This window comes from Calonectris borealis, chromosome 2 (genome assembly GCF_964195595.1).
Source record: "Calonectris borealis chromosome 2, bCalBor7.hap1.2, whole genome shotgun sequence".
Lineage (NCBI taxonomy): Eukaryota > Metazoa > Chordata > Aves > Procellariiformes > Procellariidae > Calonectris > Calonectris borealis.
The window spans coordinates 123022195-123046434 of record NC_134313.1 but is presented as its reverse complement, the minus strand read 5'-3'; the positions used below and the strand labels follow the sequence as shown (position 1 = coordinate 123046434).

The following is a 24240-nucleotide window of genomic DNA, read 5'->3' as shown; positions in this document are numbered from 1 at the left end:
TAGTGTTAAAAGTATTTTGGCAAATCTCTCTCTAAAAAAAGTACTGCTTAAACTTTAAAAAGTTTAAAAAGTAACTCATAGCTTTCATTAACAACGCATACAACATTTTAATTCTGAAAAAAAATTAATGCAGACTATAATGATATCTGTTAATATTCTGCAATGCCACAAACATCACTGCAAGAAAATAAGGCTGTTTTTTTAAAATAAAGATAAAAAACGTAGGAGGGCATAACTTCTATACATAGCTTTACATTTTTATAACTCTACCCGTAAAATACTCATTTATAAATGACTAAAATTACTAAAAGCTTTTACCTTCTCAGCTGGATATATGTGCTGCTTCATGAACTGCTTGCACTTCAGCAGAATTTCTTGGCCTTTCCTACTTTGATGGAACAACTCTCCAGAAATGCTGTGATGTGTTTTGCTGAAAGATGACCTAAAGAACATTCAATGCAATAACAAGTTGTCCTGGTTCCAGTTGGGACAGGGTTAACTTTCTTCCCAGTAGCTTGGGGGTGTGCTGTGTTTTGGGTTCGGTGTGAAAGGAGCGTTGATGGCCCATTGATGCTTTGGCTGTTGCTGGGTGATGCTTGCACCGGGAGGGGGGAGCACAGCCGGGGTGGTGGACCCAGCTGGCCAGTGGGGTATTCTATACCATGTGACATCATGCTCAGTATAAAAACCAGGTGTGGGGGGGGGCTCGCCCCCCGTTCGTGACACGCGAATTGAATAATAATTTCAATTATTAAACTGTTTTTATCTCAACCCGGGAGCTTTCCTACTTGTGCCCTCCCGATTCTCTCCCCCAGCCCACCGGGGGGGGGTGATCGAGCGGCTGCGTGGCGTTTATTTTTTGCTGGCTGGGGTTAAACCACGACACAAGTAATAATATAAGGTGCTTTATACAGGCATTTAAATAAGTGAAGACGTTGTAAAATCTTTGACTTGCCTTTGACCAGTAGTTCAGACCACTCTTACCTTTTTGAGAGCTCTAACCCTCTCTCTGCCAGAGGCTCCACAATCTTAGCAAATTCATGACTATTCTCTGCAGAAGCATTTCCAATGAGGTATCTAGCATATATACCCTAAAACCAAAAGAAAGGCATATACGGTATAATTATGCACTTTAAATTGTCTCTTTTTTTAGATTGGTGATTTCTTCAACTATGAAAGTAACACTTAAATGCACCTATTCTTAATAGGAAAAAATTAGCACCCAGGCAGTTTTACTGGGGTATGTTAATATTGGTTTTGGTCCATTCCTGATATAATGGAGACGCTTGGCGCACAAGAGAAAAACAGCATACCCCAGCTAAACTAAGCTAAACAAAAAATCACAAAAATTAGTAGAGAGAAAAAAAAAAAAAAGAAAAAAGAATACGTCTGCACATGATACTGCAAGCAAGCCCAGCCTGTCCCTTAAGCCAACTGGCAACAGTATACACATATGATTATTATCCACAATTACCTTAACTACCCACATATATACTCTTACTCCAAATGAATACCAGGTAGCTTATCCCACATTTGGTATGCTGATCTCATGCTGCAACTCATAAAAATATACTTCTGCCTTACAATGGCTGAATATCTAATTAAACAGTTACTTCTGTTAACAATGAATCAATGAAACTTATTTTCTCCTATAATCACATCTCAAGATTGGCCTCCTATGCTCATAATAAGCTGAGTTCACAACACACCCTTTTTCATCCCTGCGTGGCACCAACAGGATCTTACTTATCTATCCTGCTGTCTACCTTCATGAGAGCTGCAGAAACTTAGAAAGATCTTTGTTGCTCTGTAATACAGGATTTAAATTAGCCAGAGAGTCCAAAAAGGTAATGAGAAAATTGCCTGCATACTGGAACATCAGTAAGAAAAAATCCACATATCCACATTTTCTTCTTTTTTAGCCTACTTTCCTAAGAAGTTAGTTATATCTAACGCAATGTACTTTATGTAGCAAGAGTTCTGTCCTAGAGAGTTATCAGTCATAAGCATCTAAGATACAGCTTCTAAAGGAACAAGCTGAAATACAATGGTTACAGTTATTTTTAAAATATGATTCATATTTTGACCAAGTATTACCAAACTACAAATACTCATAATAAAAATATGTGACATTTCAGCAAATGTGAGTGTATTACCTGGGATATTGCTGCCATTTTAAAACATGACAAAGCAAGAAAAAAATTAAAGTTGGATAAAGTAGTGCTAATACCACGGCAGCGGCAGTAAATGGAAACTAGTTCTTCAAATGAAGGAGTTTCTACAAAAAAACAACAGAATAGTTTAGAATAGTCAACATTTTCTATGTTTTTTTCCACCTTAATCTTCAAACATTTGTACAGCATTTCAGCTTTATGAGATATTCCATTTACATAGTAAAAAACATCATTTATTATTTCTCATGACCTAAGTGTGATATGGAGAGCCAAAAGGAAACAGGAGCTGTCAGAATTCCAGAAAAGCATAACACTTCCTACTGCTCCCTGCCTCCACTCCAGTCAGGAAATGAATTGTAGCATGGCGGGGGGGTGGGAGGGGTGGGGGGTGTTGCCTTTTTTTGTTTTTAATAAATGACAAATTTACATTTACATTTTAGTTTTTTTCCATTATCTCTAAGAAAGGTTCAAAATAAACTTTTACAGAAGCAGCATACTGTGGCTAAGACACAGGACTACCTTAAATCTCACTATCAGCATGTTTCCTACAATGAAGAAAACCATGGAAAAGTTATTTTCAAGTGCAAAATGATGTGCTTATTAATTTAACTTTTATTATTGTTTATAAAGGCAACATATCAAATAGAAATCAACCCTAGAATTCATTTCAACAAAAAGATTACAGTTTCATACCTATGGTGTCTTTGAAACCCAAGACAGTTCCTTGACCTAAGTCCTTAATAGATGTAGGCCAAAAGTAGAATAGAGTGGCATATGCTAAATCTGCTAAAGGATGACCAGCAGTTGAAAGTTCCCAGTCCAGCACTGCCAAAACACGAGCCTTGAATAAAAATAAAAACCTCAAATGAATGCTAGAAGATAAATTCTCTCCACCGACAAATGCACAACCCACTTAATATCCAACAGCTTTATTCGGTTACTACGTGTTTGAAATTAAAAACACACGCTGTACCTGTCTACAGCAAAACCAGTTCCTTTTAGCACTATGTAAGGATCTGAAGAAAATTAATATTCACAGAGTGGCAGAAAACCAGGCATTTTTCCAACAAAAATCTGTTTTAAATTCTACATTTTTGAGTAGTGTTCTTCCTGTCAGAAACTTCTAAACTCTTCTGGTCAAAATATGATTGAATTAAAATATCCTAAAGAAAAGTAGTATTTTTTTGTTTCCAGTCCTGTTGCACAGATGCTGTTGCACAGTCCTTTTGCACAGATACTCACGGACAGACCATGCACTAAAAAAACTAATTTATCACAATATTATGAATAGATTAACACTTACATGGGGAATTGAATTTCTTAAACAGGACAGTCAATTACTGCTCAGATAGCGACCTGAGCCTCTGCTGCAAGCATCCTTGCAATGGTGTCTTCAGCTGGATGGGCTGAGACTCCCCGAACTGTCGTTCTGATTATAATCAGAATTCTTATAATCCAACTGGCCTGCCATCCTGAACAACCCCTCTAGCCTATTCAGGATCCATGGCTACCTGAACTATGTGCAGAAGACTTTCCTATGTGGTCATTCCTGCATATACAGGAATAGTTTCTACAGATTATGTACAATTTGGTCAATTCTTTCAACTACTTCAGGAACAGCTGGGAGAGTCCCTGAGACTGCCAGATTCTCTGCTCAGAGAATCAATCAGCACATTTAAGTCTACAAACAGCATCTATTAACTGATCTATGCACAACAATAGGAATCTCTGGGATCTCTTGCTTTGTTTTAAAGCAGGCATTGCAGTGTCTTTGTCACTGTTCTGGTTTCAGCTGGAATGGAGTTAATTTTCTTCCTAGTAGCTGGTATAGTGCTGTGTTTTGGATTTAGTATGAGAATAATGTTGATAACACACTGATGTTTTAGTTGTTGCTAAGTAGTCAGGGACTTTTCAGCTTCCCATGCCCTGCCAGGTGCACAAGAAGCTGGGAGGGGGGACAGCCAAGACAGCTGATCCAAACTGGCCGAAGGGATATTCCATACCATAGACATCATGCTCAGTATATAAACTGGGGGGAGTTGGCCGGGGGGCAGCGATTGCTGCTCGGGGACTGGCTGGGCACCAGTTGGCGGGTGGTGAGCAGTTGTATCACTTGTTTTTCCTGGGTTTTGTTCTTCTCTCTCTCTCTCTCTCTCTCTCTCATGGTTTTCCTTTTCATTACAATTTATTATTATGATTATGATTATGATTATTTTATTTTATTTCAATTATTAAACTGTTCTTATCTCAACCCATGAGTTTTCTCACTTTTGCTCTTCAGATTCTCTCCCTCATCCCACTGGGGCAGGGTGAGGGTGAGTGAGCAGCTGTGTGGTGCTTAGTTGCCGACTGGGGTTAAACCACGACAGTCACAAATTCCAGGCATATCTTCTGGTCACAATACAGCAAATAGCATGGAAAAAGATAATGAAAATGCAATTGTGTCAATAGATAGGTAACACACATTTATTTCCACAAACTAGAAAAAAATCTTATCCTTTTCCCTAAAGATGGATGAGGAACTTTCAGGGTCTCCGTGATCTACATGTGCTCCATAACTAAGCAGCTTTGGCAGATTTTTCTTTGCTTCCACTAGTATCACATATCATGCATTGAGATCCTGTTCCAAAAGCCATTGTTGTTAATTGAAGCCATACCACAGATTTCAATGGGCTTTTGATCAGATGCTTATGTAGTTTAATGAAGTTAGCCTTCAGTATGTTCTTAAGCTGCACTGAATTCAGTAGGATTTATGCACATAAAATGTTTTGTCCCTGGACTTTGAAGTAGGGACTAGAGCTAATGAATAAATTGAGTAACTAGCTCCTGCAATGAAAACCAGGACTGTATTAGGTACGTAAACACCATACACAGAGTATAGAGAAGAGTTAAGTTCTCTACTGTTCCTTTCAAAGATGTATCATGCACTAAAACACCCACATAAGTGTCCCATTACATGGTAGGAGTACAAACAAATGGAGAACCAAAAACTACTAAACATGTACAAATATGTTTCGAATACCTCTGTTGGGTGGAAGATGATGTTATCTATTCTAAAGTCCCCGTGAATCAGGCCTTCTTCATTATCATCAGGTGGCAAGTTGTTTGCTAACCACTCCGACAGCTTGTTCATGGCAGGAATATCTGTATGAGCAGCTGCATCATACTGTCTTTTCCAAGTTGATACCTAAAGAAATAGAAACACTTCAACAGCTTTTTCAACTGATTCACAAGTTTTTCAAGAACACAAAATTCTGAAGCACATGCTTCTGGGCTTTGACTATTACCATGTTACCTGTAAATTCAGTAAAACCCAGTACCTTTGCATCTGCAAATGTGAACTGTGAGATCAAAAGATGCAATGAAGACCACCTCTATTTTCTGTTTCAATCCTATTTACATAGCCCAAATGTAATATTATTCCAAAAGCGAATGAATATCATTCCCTGAGTATAGCATTACAGAATTGATCTGAATGTAGTAGTAACTTTATACTGTGCACTAATAATTGAACTAAGCAAAGGTGTTTAATAGCTAAAATATGATGGCTACTTTTACAAGTCATTAATAATTAACAATTTAGCTTGCAAATCAAATAAATCTTCAAAGACCTGACAAAACAAGAGAATTTTTTGAAGAGCTGTACCTGTCTTCTGCAGTATCCTGGTCCTCTACCATATCCTTGGAGACCCAATGACTGTAAATCAAAGGAGTGCAACAGGGCCAAAGTTTCTATCATTGCGATATACAAAGCAGAACGCTCTGCTGGGCCCATTTCAGGCAGTGAGAGGTCTCGAAAGATGCGACCCTAGAAACATCGTAAATCAGATATTTGGTGGGATGTATGCATCAGATGAAGCTATACATTTCAGGAGCAAAAACAAAAGCAGTGAACCAACACTCCCAATGCAATCAAAAACTCCTTCCTCATTTACTTTATTCCTTGCCCAGGACAGATGAAGGGATTCACAGTAACCTCAGATCATTAGTATATAGGATATCTATTGGAAGGCAATTAAAGTAACAGATATATTCAGTAGATAAAAATCTGAATTAGAGCACTCAATCCAAATATCCTCAAGCTTGAAAGTACCAGGAAAAAAAATGTTGTTGTATTGTCTCTAACAGCTAACTTCCATAAAAAATATCAATGAAGACCGGGGGCGGGAGAGGAAGGGAATGGGTGGGTTGTACGTACAAAAAGGCAAACAATCCAAAGAAATTCACTTGCATTCTCCTTAAAAGCAGTTTAATATGTTTAGAAGATGGGTGTGCTTTTCCATTTTCTCCTTTAATTTTGACCCTGCCAGTAACAGATTGGAAAAGAAAAAACAGACTCTTCTCTCCTCCATGTTCCTCAATTTCACTGGTTCACATGATGGCTTCAACATATTTACACAACTAACATCAACAGAACGTTTTTGCTGAAAGATTCTGCATAACAAATCTAGAAATCAGATTTTGTATTGTGTAATAGTTTATTCAATAAAATAAATGTATGATTGTTTTCTAAACACACAATGTATTTGTCAAAAACAGTGCACTGCTGTCCATCTTAGAATGGACAGACTGTAAATTTACACCCTCAGAAATTTAAATATATCAGTAGCAAGGTTTCTTATTAAGGAATCGCTTTGTTCTAGTCAAAACCAGAAAAATTCTCCATCTTTAAGATGTAAGAAAATTGTTTCAAATTCTTCATAGCTTTTACATTTTATTACTCGATTCATGGTTTTTGTAGGAAGGTTAACTTAATCTCCAGGAACTGGCCCACAAACTCTTACATTTCTAACTTCCCAGTGAACCTGATGATAGAGTAGGATGCAATAAAAGGGAAGAGGCCTGAATTCAAATCCTTCCTCCCACAGGAAAAAAAAGACATGCTACAGCAGACTTACACTCAGAATCACCAAAATCTAACAGAAACAGTATCAACTCAGCTACAGCACCCCCAGAGTGATGAACCACAAACAGAGTTATGCTGTGTTCTTTCTGAAACTAGTGCTTGAGCTGGAATCCTGCTTGGTTTTCAAGAAAAGGTGATTGTATGTAGATTCCTATCTTCAGTACGAAACAGGTCCCAGGATGTCCAAAGATTTGGTATAACTTTATAGCCTGATTGTTCTCCCTCTAACTTGTGTATGCTTTTCACAGAAGCAATATTGCTTCATTTCAAGACATCCTTCTGAGAGCTCAAAACAAGAACAAGAGGTTAAATACTGAACTGAAAATTTCAACAAAGTGGGAAATAAGTCCTGGAGAAGCTGAAATAATCGGTGAGAATCTCTGATAGCTAGCATTTCTTAAAAATATCAGAGGATAATTTATGCTTTTATCACAAAACTTAATAAATGCTGGATAAGGCTCTAACAGAAAGGTTTTAGACAATTTAAAGCAGCTTGTAGTAGGGAGAAGCAAAAAATCTCTCACACTGGAGGACCAACCTGCACATGCTGCATTACGTAAAATTCTGTTCCAATGACAGAAACATCACTGCAATACAACAGAGGCTCAGGCACTGGAAATCCAGCTGAAAATAAGGCTTTCTGCACACGATATTCTCTATTGACCTGAAGAAGACACAGAAATTTAGGTTCAATGAAAAGCTCCCAAACATAAATGAGTACAGTGAATCACAACTTATCCTCTTAAATGTTTAGTTATGTGTATAGCACAGAAAATTGGAAATGATCCAGCAATTCACTGCATTTCTGGACACATTCAACAATGTGTCACACCATCATGTATATGACTTAGCCACCTGCAATACAAAATGTTTGGAGCTTGATGAAGAGTTTTACTTACCTCGTGAGCTCTGGGTAAAAGGGGGCCATGGGGCTTCTTCCTGAGCACATAAGCCTGCCCACCCTTCTGAAGATAAAAAGTTGGATTTGACTGGCCTGAGCTACAAAGAGAAAGATTATAATTACTTACGAATTCAAGTACTTACAAATTTACAAACTTTTAACAGAAATCATGCAAAATGCACTGTGACTTGGCCTGAACAAAATGGCAAGACAGAGGAAGGGTTCTTCTCAAGAGGTGTTTTTTTTTTCTCAAATAGTCTTACAAGGATGCAAGTGACAGCCTACAAAATCGGAAGTCAGAGGTGCTATTCCTACCTATAAGAAAGATGTCTTCTTTCACTGTGAAGAGGTCACAGATACTCAATTTGTTCTCCTGTGAAATGGAGATAGCATTTATCTCTCCTTCCTAAAGAGACATCATTAATGTTTTCAAGGTATGCAGTAGATACTAACTTTAAAGCTTTCCAACTTGGAGGAAATTAAACAGAGCAGAATTCACACGCGCCCATAATTGTATTTGTCCTTTGGCGAGCTGTATTTTGAACAATGTAAGCATGGAGAAAGCTCTCCAAATAACTGATGATTCTAGTACCAAGCCCCATGTATGCTAGCCTGATCATCACATACATATGTGTCCTGGTTTCAGCTGGGATAGAGTTAATTTTCTTCCTAATAGCTGGTATAGTGCTGTGTTTTGGATTTAGTATGAGAATAATGTTGATAACACACTGCTGTTTTAGTTGTTGCTAAGTAGTGTTTACATCAGTCAAGGACTTTTCAGCTTCCCATGCTTTGCCAGGTGCACAAGAAGTTGTGAGGGGGCACAGCCAGGACAGCTGACTCAACTGGCCAAAGGGATATTCCATACCATATGACATCATGCTCAGTATATAAACTGGGGGGGAGTTGGCCAGGGGGCACGATTGCTGCTCGGGGACTGGCTGGGCGTCGGTCAGCGGGTAGTGAGAGGTTGTATCACTTGTGGTTTGTTTTTTTCCCCTGCGTTTTGTTTCTCCCTCCCTCCCTCTCTCTCTCTCTCATTGTTTCCCTCTTCATTACAATTTTTTATTATTATTGTTGTTATTATTTTATTGTTTAAGTATTAAACTGTTCTTATCTCAACCCACGAGTTCTCTTACTTCTGCTCTTCTGATTCTCTCCCCCATCCCACGAAGGGGGAGGGGGGATGAGGGTGAGCAAGGACCTAGTCCAGTGAAAGATTAGACAACTATCGGGAAAATCAAAATCGAGTGAACTGTTGCCATCATGCTCCCCACAACATTTGCATTCTCCCTGAGGCAGTTAGGGCATAATCTGTAGTCTAGTTTAACAAGTATACTGCACAGACAAATATTCTGCCTGGCACAACAGAGATTTAGATCGATTGAAGCCTTGAAGTGCAACCGCAAGACAACAAAGTAGTAAAAGCATAAATACTGACAGTATTTTAGCAGATTTTACTATTAGCTACTCTCCTGAGGCCCCTCCTAAAATCTTCTCAGGTGAAGTACATACGAGGATTAGAGTACAGCTGAGGATTCCATGGATGTTTTATATTTGCATCAGAAGACAAAAATTGTTTACTGTTTCTTAGTGATAGCTGCAGATAAAGCCGTTGAGGTCATGTTTACAAAGGAATTAACACCTATTTTTAGAATAACTTAACTCCTAATAGTTAGCTCCCGACTTGAAGTCACACAGCCACACCACTAATTTGCTGAATGGAAATGAACTAGATGTTCTGTGCAATACTGCCTTTGGAGCCTAGGTGTAGCACCTCACTGGCGCAATGCATTGCTCTCAGGGCATTAATGGGAATCTCAGAACAGCGTTACACTGTTCTCATGGATTTGCTTATCTGGCAATAGCCTAAGACTTTTAAAATTGCGGTCTTAAGCCATGTATGTGCTTCTGAACATTATTATTTGCTGTGCAACTAAAGATCAATCAGATAAATTGAGATGTATGAGCAGGCAATAAAACAATTGTGTGCGTACTCCAACACAGCGCACCACGGACTGCCAAATACGTGTTTTTCTGAAGACAGTGGTTAGTCCACCCAACACACCGCCTGCCTGCAGACGGCCAAATGTGGCCACAGGGTCTGCCTGTGCCAAAGGTCACCTTTGCCGCCACTGCGAACTTTGACTTCTCCCGCCGTTCAAGGGACGAGCTGTCACCTCGATGGCTGCTGTGACCGGTGTGGCCGGGGGGGCGAGGCGCGTTATGGCATAAGGAGGCTGCACCTAATGGGGGTTGGATTATGGAGAGAGGACCAGGACTGAGGTTTCCATCACCAGGGCAAAGGGCAGTAACTCTGCCCACCTTTCCTGCTGGGCAGTGAGCAAAGCCGCGGCCCCTCTCCTCGCCCCACAGAGGCACACTTCGAGCCTCAGGGCGCCCCACGGGCGAGGGCTCATGTCAACGGCCCACGTCAACAAACATGGAAGCCGCCACTTGCCCCTCACAGGCAGTCTCCGGGCAGGAGAGCGGCCCACTCTTTACCTGTACTGCCTGACAGCCAGAGCCTCCGAGGGCTGCCGAGGGAAGCCGGGCAGGTGGCTGCACAGGTACCGCTCCAAGCTCCGCTGGTCGAAGCGGTGCTGCCGCCGCACCTCAACAGTGCCCAGCTCCGCCACCATCCCTTCGCTGCGCCGGCGGCGTACGCCCCGCACCCGCCCACCGCGCCGCTACGCTACTGACGGAGATGCCCCGCCCCGCCCGGCGTCTCCGCGGCAACCGGAGGCGGCTTGGTCCGTCAAGGAAAGCGGTCCCCGGCGCCGGGCCAGCGGGGCTCTCAGAACCGGGTGGCTTCTCCTGGAAGAAGGCGGCTCCCGGGTGGCTGAGTGGCTGACACCTGCCCTCAGTCATCGCCAGAGCCCGGTCGTTGCCCGCTGTCGGGCGGTAGGAGACCGCCTCGAGATGGGAACGCTCCCTGAGGCGTCGGCGCGAGCAGCGGACGGCGCTCCCTGCCGCTCCCGGAAGCTCCCTCAGCCGGGGAGACGTGTCGCTGCGGTGTTGCCGGCGCAGCCATGGCGGAGCCGAGCCGGCTGGAGCAGCTGGAGCGGCGTGTGCAGGAGCTGGAGGAGGAGCTGGCCCGGGAGAAGGGCGGGCGGCGGGCGCCGCGGGCCCGCATCGAAAGCATGAGCCCGGAGGTGACGGACTCCAACCCCTACAGGTGTGGCCGGGGGGCGAGGCGCGTTATGGCGTAAGGAGGCTGCACCTAACGGGGGTTGGATTATGGAGAGAGGACCAGGACTGAGCCATGGGGAGGAGGCCCAGAGGCTGAGTCAGGGTGTAGAGGATGGGGAAGAGGGAGGGCTGTGGGGTCTCCGGCCGTGGGTTGGAGCTGTGGGTCTGGGTAAAGGGGAAAAGGCACGTGGAGGTGGGCTTGGGCAGGTAGGAGTCTAAGGGATGGGGCTGGATGTGCTGAGGAGGGTGTCAGGGCAATGCTGAAGGCAGGTGCTCTGTGGGGAGGAGGGGAGAGGTGCTCAAATTTCCCACCTGACTGGGCTGGCGGGGGTGTACGTCCGGGTTACTTTGTATTATCTTGCTTTACCGTACAGGGAGAGAGAGAGAGGAAACTTTGTGAGTTTTTCAGCTAAGTTGCTAATAAATGGGTGTTGCTAATAAATGGGTGTTGCTAATAAATGGGTGTTGCTAATAAATGGGTGTTGCTAATAAATAGATGTTGGTTTTACATGAGGTCTTATTCTCATTCCTCTGACTTAACTTTTTTAGAGTTTGGTTTAGAGAAGTCTTGAGCATCTGGGACCCCTTCTAATGCTCGGTGCTTCTGGAAATCTGATGCATTATTTTTTTTTCAGGATAAATTGCTTTAATACAAGTTGATACTTGTACTTTCATTGATACTTTCAATGAAAAAATGCAATAGCAGGATAAAATGTTACTTTAAAATTCTTCCAGTTATCCTCACAACCTGATATTCTCTAATTTATTTGTTTTTAAATGTTATGGTGGAGTTAATCTAACCAAATTGATCAGAAAACAGTGGAAGGGTCTTCACTAGCCTGCTGCCATATGGTTCATTACAGAAAAAAGCGTAGGCTTTCATTCGGTAAATCAGGGATTCATTTACGAAAATAGCTTTGGGTCCTCCTGATTTCATTGACATTAACTCAATAAGTACATGAGTTTCTGCAGGGTTAGTACTCTGTTGCTGTTGCTAATAGGAAAGCATCTACTATCTCATTTAGACCGTATCTAGCTGGCATTTACAACTGCAGTAAAAACAGCGGGCTTGAGTTTGGTGCTTAGTGGGGTTATTTTTAAAGCAAAAGTGATTTTAAATAACTGAAAAATAGAATTGCTATTAGAAATGTAGAGAGCGTTTTCTGTATAATGTTGCTGTTTTTTCTTCGTAGTCGCTTGATGGCATTAAAAAGAATGGGAATTGTCAAGGACTATGAGGTAGGATTCTATCTGCATTAAAACAGCCTTGCATTTTTCCCCTGTGAGGACCACTTTTGATATACTGATCTGTATTTTATTTCTTTCTACAGAAAATCCGTACCTTTACAGTTGCAGTAGTAGGTGTAGGTGGAGTTGGCAGTGTGACTGCTGAAATGTTGACAAGGTGTGGCATTGGTAAGGTAATGAGAGTTTTCTTCTTCTACTTCTTTATAGTAGATGGACCAGTCTTCTTCATAAAAAGTTAGATTCTATTTCATTCAGTTGATTTTGCCCAAATAAAAAAGTACTATGAAGAAAGCACTCAAGAAGAGCACTTGCATAAACATCACAAAGTCAGTATTTTTCTTATGCTAGTAAAATTGATTTACTTAGGGCTTAATTCTGTATCATGTGGATGATTCTTGTTCGGATGCTTGTCTTCTCCGTGCTCTTATATGAGCCCATCTATCTAACCTTCATACTGGATTATTGCAAAAGGAAAACAAAATAAAGAAAAAGGAGGGGTAACTCACATAGAAGATAAGTCTTATGAGAAAAAGTTGATATTCATGAAATTGAAATGCGGTAGATGTCAAACAGATGTTTTTATCATAAACACTAGTTCGTCATGTAGCAGACTTAGAGCTAAAAATTTAGCTGCAGTTAAAAATAATTTGATGTGTGTATAGATAACAAGAACCTCCAGAGTTAATAGAACAGGATTTTTCTTTAAAGGAGGAATTTGGGGAACGGCTTAGATGTTTGTATTTTCAGGCAAAGCCTGACTCGGAACTTTAAGAAGTTTCTTAATACAGAGGTGATGCAATTTTTTATTGCAAAGTTTATTCCCCCTTCCTGAAGACCAGCATCTTGGGCATAGAAAAGGACATTGGACAGTTGATTCAGAATTTATAATAATCAACATGTCCATGTGTAACGTAGGTATTTTAAGTGAATTTTTTTTTTTGAAGAACTACATGCCAAGACAAGTGAAAGAAATTACACGTTTCTGGTTAACGCTGTAACAGCAAGTAGGAGTGTGGTAACAGAGTTGATAGTGTTCATGTAGATAATCTGTTGAATATTCTTAGTTTAGATCAAATGAACAGATTGCTTTTTATTAAGAGTGGTTTTCATGAGTTAATGAATCAGTTCCTGGTGAGTGGCAGTTAGAATTCAGTCTTTCACGTACTTACAATGTTGGTAACTTTTGTATATGAACTGAATGGGACTGCAGGGATAGGGGGGGTGTTTGGTTGGGGGGTTTTGTTGTTGCTTTTAGAATGAGTTTTGTTGTTTAAAATGCCTTTGGAGATTCACATATGTTAATACAATCTTTATTATAGCTGCTTCTGTTTGATTATGACAAAGTGGAATTGGCAAACATGAACAGACTCTTCTTCCAACCTCATCAAGCTGGATTAAGTAAAGTGCAAGCAGCAGAGCATACTTTGAGGTATAACTTAGAGAAGTGGGTATCAAAATGTATTTACCCAGGATGCTGCTCCAGAAAACCAATGTTTCATTCTTAATCACATGCAAAGTAGCATGATCTAATTTGGAAATTTGAGTATAAAATAGTTGTGGGAATGATTGATACCTTAAGGACATTTTTGTACTGACCAAAACCTTAATGTAAGTCTACTTTTTAAGTATAGCTAATTTTGCTCAGAAGTTTAGTATAAACTATACCACTTCGATATGTTGTGATTTTTTTTTTTTCCTCATCTGATCTGTGAATTTTTGACAAATATGGATGTATTCTAGGCTTCAGACTGGAAGCTTAAGACTGTAGCAACACTTGTGAAGTTAGGGAGGAGAATGCAAATTATCATTGTATTTATTAACAGTGACTCATATTATTTCCTCCAAAAGGAATATTAATCCTGATGTTCAATTTGAAGTACATAACTACAACATCACAACAATGGACAACTTTGAACACTTCATGGATAGAATAAGGTAAAATCTCTCACCTTCTGCTGGTGTGTGTCTCTAAATATAGCCTCACATTTTTATTGTTGGAGTTTTTTCCATTTAATGACTTCCAATTGAAAACCAGTGGGAAATATGTATATATGAAGCATTTCTGCCTAGACCTTTTCTCTAGAGTTGGCATTTATTTCTGCTGTTACAAAGTTATATTTTATATTGGTGCATATATTTCCAACCAAAGCTGCAGGTCTTTTCCCATTATAGAAAATGCTTTTCCCATTATAGAAAATAGATCAGATCATATTTTGACTGCTCTGGAGTAGTTTCAGGTATGCTTTATAGAGTGAAGAAAGAAAATAGTTATTAGCAAATCTCACAGAGAAGTTCTGAAATAACTTTTCTCATTTGCAGTTATGTTGTACAATGATACAATTCTCCAATACTTTATACTGTGAGTGTATACTATATAAAACTTCTTTTAATGTAAAATGCTCATATATTTAAATCCCAGTTTCAGCATGCTGTTGTTTGTACTGTAGATCTAAGATGCTAGTTGTATGCTGTTCTGCATTTGCACAAGTTTTGTTAGAAATACGCTTCCCATGTGCTTCTGTACTCTAAAGCAACATGTTGATTGCCATGTTGGTATTTTGTTCTGCCAGCAATTTCATGCAAAATTCTGATACTTATTTCAGTCACGGTGCACTAGAGGAGGGGAAGCCTGTCGATCTTGTTCTAAGCTGCGTGGACAACTTTGAAGCTCGCATGGCAATTAACACGGTGAGGCCATTGAAGGCATGAGCTTGTAGAAGTCTATTTTCTCCTATAAATAATGTTAGGAATTGTGGGGACTAGAGAAAAGACAGGAACTTATCAAGAATCTTCTAAGAAATTTCCTCCTTGGTTTAAGGAAACAGAATCTGAACTTTTACCCCATTCTTACAAAACACATTTTATGTGTATAAATATAACTGTAGACTTTTAAGTTACTAGCAGCTAATGGTTAGTAAAAGAGTTAAGTGTCATAAGCCCTCTCTTCTTTCCAAATTATCCTGTTTATATAAAGGTATTATCAAAGCCTGGTATCTTAAATCTTATAAAACTTTTTAAAGACTGTGTATAGCTAATTGTATACTTCATGTGACTTTTTGTATACTAAAAACATCTTAAGGCTGTGTACCTAATCAAACTGTTTTTCTTTATAGTAGCAGCCAATGTAGGGTATATTCCAAATGCATGTTTTCTGTTATCCTTCAGCTAACTTGATCCATAAATTGCATGCACTGAAGGAACACAAATACACTGTATACATGCCTCTAAAAGTAGTTTGGGCAATTAGATTCTGTAGTGTGCTAGTAACTGAATCACTAATGCCTGTATTTGTGCAAAAATCTCAGGTCCTCAGGAAAGCACAAAGGGCTGGCTTCATGAGGACAACTTTAATTTGTCCTTTGATTTGTCCTTTGTCTCTGATAAACAATTTCTATTCTACCTTTTCATGTTCCTTTTTCTGATCAGAGCCTTCTTGTCTTAAAGCAGGAAGATCAATGTGTTTGATCACTCTCAATTTGCAATGTGTGTTGTGGTTTTTTTTTTTCTTTTCATTAAACTTCTGCAGTGCTGATGTGTGTGTTTCTGTTTATAAGGCCTGCAATGAACTTGGACAAATCTGGATGGAATCTGGAGTGAGTGAAAATGCAGTGTCAGGACATATACAGCTGATCATACCTGGTGAATCTGCTTGTTTTGCGGTATGCAGTGCTCTGCTGAATTGGTCATTTGTCTTCTAAAGCAGGACTGGGAATATGAAGATTAGCTGGCTAGTGAATATGATCCTGGCACAGCTGATGGAGTCGCTTAAAATTTTGTGTGATCTGTGGGGTTTTTTTAATACTTTTTTAAAACTTAATTTCTTTATTTCCCTTCAGTGTGCTCCTCCACTTGTAGTTGCTGCAAATATTGATGAGAAAACATTAAAACGAGAAGGAGTTTGTGCAGCTAGTCTTCCTACAACTATGGGTGTCGTGGCAGGAATTCTTGTACAAAATGTTCTGAAGTAAGTAAGTGAGTTGTTGCTATTCAATGTACAGCACAATAAAAGAAAGAAACCTGAAGGAACACTTTATAATGATGGGTCTGGTTCTTTTTATATGTTTGTGGCCTATTTCCTAAAGGTATTGGCATCATTGGACAGGGCTGAAATATACACTGCTTGAATCACTGGTGTTTACTTTGGAGCTGCTGTTTTTAATAGAACTTTTCAGGGGTAAGAAAAAGTCTTCAGAGCTTTCATAAGAATCTCTCTTACTGCATACACACACACACATTTTTTTTCTTAGTTCTGCATTTAAACATGCTCCCATTTGACATCATTAAATTATACACAAAAAATGATACCGTGCTGACTTGTCTTTGAAATTTTGTACATGGACAAAGAATAAATAATTCCTCTTGCAGTATTTGTATTCTAAAAACCTGAGGTGAATTAAAAATAGTTACATAGCAATATGACATATTTTAATATTCTCAAAAAGTACTGTCACATGACTCCAACTGCTAAAAGAACTGCATGTATCAGCAAGGAATGTATTTGAACAACTTTGTACTCAGTTTCAAAATGATGCACTGTGTTTTTACAAGCATCTTTGAGAATAGGATCTTATTTAACCTGTTTTTAGCCTTCGCTTGGTTTTGTCAGTTATCCAAAAATTTCTAGTTACAGAGAATAAAAGTACTGTTTGGAAGTGTGCCTACAAACAACAAAGATCCATTTTCAGCTGTGCAGAGAGAGGTATTATGTAAAATTGCATAGCAACATGTTTTTTTCTTTAATGAATAATGCAAGCATTGCAGCTTAATTTAAATCTTCATTTAAATTTTCATTGCAAATGTGACCATACAGTAAAGATGATTAAACTGGTTCTGATTAGCTTTGAAAACTCTGCCATTGTAATACAGGGCACCTGAGTGTTTCAAGCAATGGATTAAGGCACAGGAGAAAACTGCTTACACACTACTCTAAACATTGTTTTTCTGAGACTGTAGCTGACTTGTTCTCACACACACACCCCACAAGAGGACCGGGTTCTATGTTGATGAGTTATGCTGTTGTCAGGTGACTACAGTTTATTTTAGTATAATTACAGTAACTCTTTATAACTTTACTAGTGTGAAAGTGTATTTTAAAAGTTCTTTCAGGAAAAATTTTTCCTTGAGCAACGGAATTTTTAGGTTTGCACCTGATAATATATAAGGGCCTGCTTTCTCTGTTTGTGTTTCTAGATACCTGTTAAATTTTGGTACTGTGAGTTATTATCTTGGTTACAATGCAATGCAGGATTTCTTTCCAACTATGTCTATGAAGCCAAACCCACAATGTAGTGACAAAAATTGCAGAAAACAGCAGGAAAATTATAAGGTAAAAATGTTTTGGTTTTCTTTTTTTTTTCTTTTCTTAAAGTCTTAAGAACAAAGCAAGCTACAGATCTGTAGTAAAAGAAGACTTTCATTGCTAGTCCAATTTTCAGCAGCCTTGTCTTCAAATGGTTGCATGTGTGTCTAAAAATATAATACTTAAAGTTATCTTAACGCAAAGGGTAGGCAGAATGGCTTGCATTCACTTAGATAATATTTTCTTCTACAGTAGTTGCTCAACCTTTGTGGCAGTCGTATATTTTTGAGTATTAATGAGATTGGGTTTTTTTAACATGCAGGTATTCTGCCTTTTTATGCCTAACAAAGTTCTAAGTGGTGACTGCATAACTTTAAATATTAAAAGAAGTGTGAATATTAGATTTGATCTTCTTTGCTGTTGTTGAAAATTGGACTATTACATATATTATGGTTTTTATCTTTTTGTGTTTTTCCTTCAGAAAAAAGAAGCTGCACGACCAAAACTAGAAGTAATTGAACAGGAAGAAGAGATAGTACATGAAGACAATGACTGGGGTAAGTAATCAACTGGAGACTAAATGATGTTCCTAGTACCAAGGTTCCAATTAAAGTCTTTGTTCTGGGTGAACACAGGGTACATAGACTTCTTATGGTTCCTATTTTTTGTAGCTTATACCGCGTAATTACTGCTGGCTTTTCACAGGTTTTGACAGTAATGTTATCACAACTTGATGTATTTTTAGTGTAATGTGCAGGTTTTAGGCTCAAAATGTAACCACCGTTTGAATAAAAAACTTTCTCAGAAGATGGTCTGAGGATATGAAAGATGTGAGAAGATGTATTCACTGTGTGTTCCTTTTAAATATGTAACTAAAGAGCTCATTTCCATAACCACTGTGCTGAGGTATCCCATGGATTTTTATGTTCCTCTGAGGGCTTTAAATTAGAAGGAATTGTGTTAAGGAATAGTAAGCGTGTTTTATATAACCATTTCAAGAATGGATATATACACATTCTGTTTATTACATGATATAGAAAATAATCTTAGCTTACCGTTGGGAGAAGTGTCCTCACAGTAAGATTTAAATGGTAAGAACAAGGCAGTCCTATAGGAGAGGTGCCATTCTTGTCTGTAAGTTACCTGTATAGAACCATTTCATATATTGTAAAGGGAAAATATTTTGTATTGATAATGGAATGAAATAGTTGAAATCAAAGGTCTTTCTGCTTTTAAATTTTTTCTATTTTGGAAAAGTAGTTGCTGTTTTCCTCTTACTGTGATAACATAGTGATTAAAGAACTTTTTCTTCTAACTTTTAATGGAGTTCTCGATTCCTTTCAATGCAAAGGCATCGAATTAGTATCAGAAATTTCAGAAGACGAGCTGAAGGCTGCATCTGGCCCAGTACCCGAGCTTCCTGAGGGAATTACTGTAGCATATACTATCCCAAAAAAGGTAATATATTTATTCTTAATGAATTTTTAAAATGCATGTTGTAGACTAAATTTATAATACCAGCCAGTTTGGTTACCCTTTAAACATAAAATAAAATTCCATCTTGAACAATTCCAGTGAAACTGCACCTCAGTACATCTGATTAGTGCCTTCTAGGGTCCAGTTTTGTGTTTCTATGAAATAGATTTCTTTAAGTATGGATGCTAGCGTGAATGTAGTTTTGAGGTGATAGGAATGAATGTATTTGGGGGGGGGGAAGGAAAACAAATGTGAATCTCTGAGTTGATATTTTGCTGACTAATTAATTTTTACCATATTTATCTTGTAAAAGCTGTATGTAGTTAAAGAGCAATTAGTATACCTGGGGAACACAGAATCTGTATGCATTGCAGCCAGAACATTCTAACTCCTAGTCAGAATAGTTTACAATTTAAGCTTATAATCACTTAGGTCTAATCTTGCAATTGAGTGCTTGGTTCTAGGAAAATGGTGTGGTACAACGGCAATAAGGCTTATTTGCGTGGGGTTTTTTGTTTGCTATTTTTGTTGCTAACTTTTTCTTCCTGTTCCTAATAGGAAGAGAATTTGATAACTGAGGAAACCATAGCAGAGTCTGAAGAAAGCCTAGAAGAACTCATGGCCAAAATGAGAAACATGTAGCACAACAAATATTAAGTACAACTTTTGGGAGTTTGGATTGACATTGGATTTTGAGAAGACCAGACTTTTTTTTTCTTTTTTTTTTCTTTTTTTTTTTTACCTCCACTGAAGCTTGTCTTTACATTTCTGATGAAATGGAACTGTTACAGGGGCAGGAAGGAAACAGACTTACTTTGTTTATATTCTGTTATCTATTCATGTCTTTAAGATAGGGAGTTGTGCTACTGTAAATTTCAATTTCTCAGCATTGCTAGTGTCCAGATATTCAGAAGAAAATAAAAGGAGATAGATAAACTAACAAAAGCAGGCATAGCACGTTATATGCAACATCACGTGATGAGAACAGTACATAGTATAGGACAAGTGAAAGATGCAGCCTGCTGGAGTGGATTGAATAGGTCAAAGGCAGAAGATCGTGCCTCACTCATACTGCTGCTCCTGATTTTCCAGGCACTTCTAGCATTGTTGTTCACTGGTCTCTCTAAATTCTTGGCATGGATCGTGCTGTGGCTACTTTTTCTGAGTAAACAGAACATTTCAGCCTTTTCATAGAATCATGGAATCATTAAGGTTGGAAAAGACCTCTAAGATCATTGAGTCCAACTGTCAACCCAACACCACCATGCCCACTAAACCATGTCCCTAAGCGCCTCATCTGCACATCTTTTAAATACTTCCAGGGACTCAACCACTTCCCTGGGCAGCCTGTTCCAAGGCCTGACCACTCTTTCAGTAAAGAAATTTTTCCTAATGTCCAATCTAAACCTCCCTTGGCGCAACTTGAGGCCATTTCCTCTCGTCCTAAAGGAAGCACTCAATCCCCTCATGCAGATCATTGATAAAGGTATTGAATAAGATCGGCCCCAAAACTGAGCCCTGGGGAACACCGCTCGTGACCGGCCGCCAACTGGATTTAACTCCGTTGACCACAACTCTCTGGGCTCGGCCGTCCAGCCAGTTTTTTACCCAGCGAAGAGTACGCCTCTCTAACCCATGAGCTGCCAGCTTCTCTAGGAGAATGCTGTGGGACACAGTGTCAAAGGCCTTACTGAAGTCCAGGTAGACCACATCCGTAGTCTTTCCCTCATCCACTAGGGATGGGTCACCTGGTCATAGAAGGAGATCAGGCTGGTCAAGCAGGAGCTGCCTTCCATGAACCCGTGCTGGCTGGGCCTGATCCCCTGGTTGTCCCGCACATGCCTTGTGAGCACCCTCAAGACGGCTCCATGATCTTCCCCGGCACCGAGGTCAGGCTGACCGGCCTGTACTTCCCCGGATCCTCCTTCCAGCCCTTCTTGTAGATGGGTGTCACATTGGCAAGCCTCCAGTCGTCCGGGACCTCCCCTGTTAACCAGGACTGCTGGTAAATGATGGAGAGTGGCTTGGCAAGCTCCTCCGCCAGCTCCCTCAGTACTCTGGTTTTCATAAACCTTAAGTATCTCTGGGATGGAATTTTTTAATCAATGTTTCACTACTGCTTGTTCTTAAATAGCTGCCTACATGTTTTGTATGTGATAATGCTTTGAGTATGCTACAACAAGGCGAGGTCTTTTGTTAAAAGATAATTATACTAGCAGACTGGGTATTAGCATGCCACTGTATCAGCTGGCAGATGCTTTTCGTGACAAAATCTGTAAGAATTACCAGCAACATTGGAAAGAACAGGAGATTTTGTCTATCTCTTTGAAAATCTAAATATTGTATTTTTGTTGGTTATTAAAAGTTTAGCTAGAATTCTGATCCATCCCCATCATATGGGCTATATTAAGGAACATACTTCATCTGAGTTTGCATAGGAAAGCTTCTAAAATTGGATGCTCTAAACTTTGTTTAGTGTTGCAAATATCTTCAGTGGAGTAGCTGAGCTATTTTATTTGTCTTCTAAATAATGTTAGTACAGTCATATTACCTTTTAAATTATCACGTTAAACTGACCTGTAAATGTACACATCCTGTAGTGCCCGTACCCTGCAGAACTGGAAGTATCAATTTCAAATATTTTAACTGCTGTGGGTGTCTGATCCAGAACTTGATCATTATTTAGATTTGGCTTAGAAGAACATAAATTTCAGCCTTTGCAATGTAATATAAATATTTCCAACTTGGGCTGTTCAAAAAACGTTTCCACAGCATGATGCAGCCAATACAGAACCAGCTAGTAATGGTAGCAGTAGTATCCAACCAACATGTAAAAAGAGAGTAATATTGTGGAGGTGCTTCTGTTTCTTAAGGCAGCTGAATGAATACTTAGTTAAAAAATGTTTGATTTCTAAGCAACGGTTACAAACTTCAAAGTCTGTTTCCTCCACAGCTGACACTATATTATATACATTAAAATCATCTCTGAAGCTAGTGAGGGAGGTTTTGGGTGGGTTTTGGGTGTGGTGCATTATACTGTAAAATGGAAGTTTTTTTGTTGGATTGAGTTGTTTTGGAGAAACCAGATTTTAGAAATGAACTGTAAAGAGGGATGGGAAATAGAATAATGAGATCATTAAAAAGGTACATACTTGAATCTGTGTCACTAAGTCTACGTTAGCTTGATCCAAGTGTCAATTTAAGTGTTACTTACATCTCTTTGTGACTTTACCTTTTTGTTGGGAACAATAAAAGTGAGGCATGCACCTGGCTCTGGAGATCCTGAGGCAAATGGTTGACTCATTTCTACAACAGCTTAGTTAATCTTGACTCTTAACTATTTGGCTAACATGACGGCTATCACATGATTGACAGCTTTAGAAGAGGCAACTGTTCACCATTTTACTTCATGTACAGTTTTATAAGCAAATTAATACACTTTTGTATGCCCACTTATGGAGTATGCAAAATGGTTCTCGTGTTACTTTCAGACTTTCAACGTGTATATACAAGAAGAATTTGAAATAATTAGAAAATACATCAAGATGATTGTATGTGCCAATGGTTAAAATTATTTAAAAATAAACAGCATCAAAAAAAAGCAGCTTTAAGGATTTTTTTTTTTAATCAAAAAGACATTTACAAGTATAATCTACTCCAACTATAAAACACAGTGGAAAATTTATTAGTTCTTTTGTTTTGAACTAACAAATTAAAGCATATGGCAATGGTTTAGTCCAGCTTTGTTTATTTGGCAATCTTATAAAAGCAGCTTTCAGTTTTTACAGTGTATCATGAATGTTATTAAGATGTTGATATTCTGACTGTATGATTAAATCTCCATTGAAACCGGTGACACTGTTTGGAGTTCTCCTACACAGAAGTAGTATTTGGCATACACCAGATATACAAATTACCGTTTATTTTGATGTCCATGAGGTACAACTACAAATACATGAACGACTATGTTAAAAGCACTATGACTATAGCTGCATAAGCTTATGGCCAACATGCGGCCTGCAAGACCCTCTGCTATACTCGTGATCCTGTTTTACTTTCTGTAGAAAGTTTTCTTTGGGTTGACAGGGTAAGCATGTTGTTTCCTCACTGTCTTTGCTAATGGATGGTTGGGATCTGCTACTTTTTAGGGACTGATTTTTTTCTTCCAAAAGCAGCCCTGCAACCTATGAAGAAGTTGGAGAGAAGTCACTCAAGGGAAGAATAGTAACACTTCAGAATTGGAAGTCACCAAATGGGGAAAGCCTGATATAACACTGGAGGTCTAGAAAGTAGCTTCTTATTTGAGCTAGCAACATTAAGGAAAACTATACAGGAGAGCAAGATACATCATTATACATGTTAAAATCAGAACAGAGGTGACAAGCTAGACCAGACATCTGGTAATTCGTAACACTGGCTTTAGAGGAGGGAATTGCCAGGTCTGAGAAAAATAGGCAACAGAAACACATACAAGCTGAGAAGACTGAGGTTTTTGGGTTGGGTGGGTTTTTCTCTTTTGGTGGGGTTTTGTTTTGGTTTTTTTTTCCTTTCGCCCCTCTCTTTACTCGGTAACAATCCTGCAAAGAACTTCCCAATTTTCAGAACTTTTCAAGGTGGCTGGAATACTGTGGAAAAACTCTTGCTTTAATTAAAAACCCGTTTTCTGAAGTAAGAGAAAAATATGCAGAGAGCTATTACAAACTGTCAACTCTTGTTGCTGTATTGTAATACCTTCAAGAGCTATTTTTGATTTTTTTTTCAACTAAATCTTAATAATCAAATTCGGTTTGTATATTTATTCTATCAATCAGTTTTATATACTGTTTCTTTTTGCCAAGTTACAGCCTTACCAAAATATTAAATTCCTTCTAAGCAGAACAAGGGCTGAAATGGGTTATATTTAACTCTACTCTAAAAGGGAAAAAATACTGTGGAAGGTAAGTATCCCTTTGAGATAAAGGCCATTTGCATTTTTCAAACTGGATGAAATAAATCTTTACATCAGTTGCCTCTGAAACATTATAGTGAGGTTTCAATTAATTTT

At 39.0% G+C, this 24240-nt stretch overlaps 2 protein-coding genes across 4 annotated transcripts in view; one reads left to right on the top strand and one right to left on the bottom strand.

The window, feature by feature from the left end:
* The window catches only part of ACAD11 (acyl-CoA dehydrogenase family member 11), a 34371-nt gene extending 23713 nt beyond the window's left edge, over positions 1-10658 (bottom strand). Inside the window, exons 1-9 of the mRNA XM_075143275.1 lie at positions 10487-10658; positions 7980-8079; positions 7619-7744; positions 5821-5982; positions 5197-5361; positions 2868-3015; positions 2157-2278; positions 985-1091; positions 319-442 (exon numbers count right to left, since the gene is read on the bottom strand). Of these exons, the coding sequence (XP_074999376.1) occupies positions 319-442; positions 985-1091; positions 2157-2278; positions 2868-3015; positions 5197-5361; positions 5821-5982; positions 7619-7744; positions 7980-8079; positions 10487-10623 (1191 nt within the window). The 5' untranslated portion in view covers positions 10624-10658. The remainder of the gene's footprint in view (positions 1-318; positions 443-984; positions 1092-2156; positions 2279-2867; positions 3016-5196; positions 5362-5820; positions 5983-7618; positions 7745-7979; positions 8080-10486) is intronic.
* A 190-nt stretch (positions 10659-10848) lies between these two features.
* Positions 10849-21614, top strand: UBA5 (ubiquitin like modifier activating enzyme 5). 3 transcript variants are annotated; one of them, XM_075143260.1, is made up of 12 exons: positions 10849-11159; positions 12367-12412; positions 12505-12594; positions 13741-13850; positions 14270-14356; positions 15025-15109; positions 15976-16080; positions 16258-16385; positions 17612-17747; positions 18202-18277; positions 19072-19178; positions 19755-21614. In XM_075143260.1, the coding sequence occupies exons 1-12, from the start codon at positions 11014-11016 to the stop codon at positions 19836-19838; spliced, it is 1200 nt and encodes a 399-aa protein (XP_074999361.1). In that variant the 5' UTR covers positions 10849-11013; the 3' UTR covers positions 19839-21614. The 3 variants fall into 3 exon arrangements, with proteins under 3 accessions (XP_074999361.1, XP_074999363.1, XP_074999364.1); XM_075143262.1 differs by lacking the exon at positions 12367-12412 and having other exon boundaries at positions 11014-11159; XM_075143263.1 differs by lacking the exons at positions 10849-11159; positions 12367-12412 and having other exon boundaries at positions 12503-12589.
* Positions 21615-24240: the final 2626 nt, after the last annotated feature.

Coding starts and splice junctions, on each gene's coding strand:
- UBA5 (XM_075143260.1), top strand. CDS start 11,014: ATGGCGGAGCCGAGCCGGCTGGAGCAGCTGGAGCGGCGTGTGCAGGAG. Junction 12,413..12,504: donor GAATTGTCAAGGACTATGAG/GTAGGATTCTAT, acceptor TTCTTTCTACAG/AAAATCCGTACCTTTACAGT. Junction 12,595..13,740: donor CAAGGTGTGGCATTGGTAAG/GTAATGAGAGTT, acceptor TCTTTATTATAG/CTGCTTCTGTTTGATTATGA.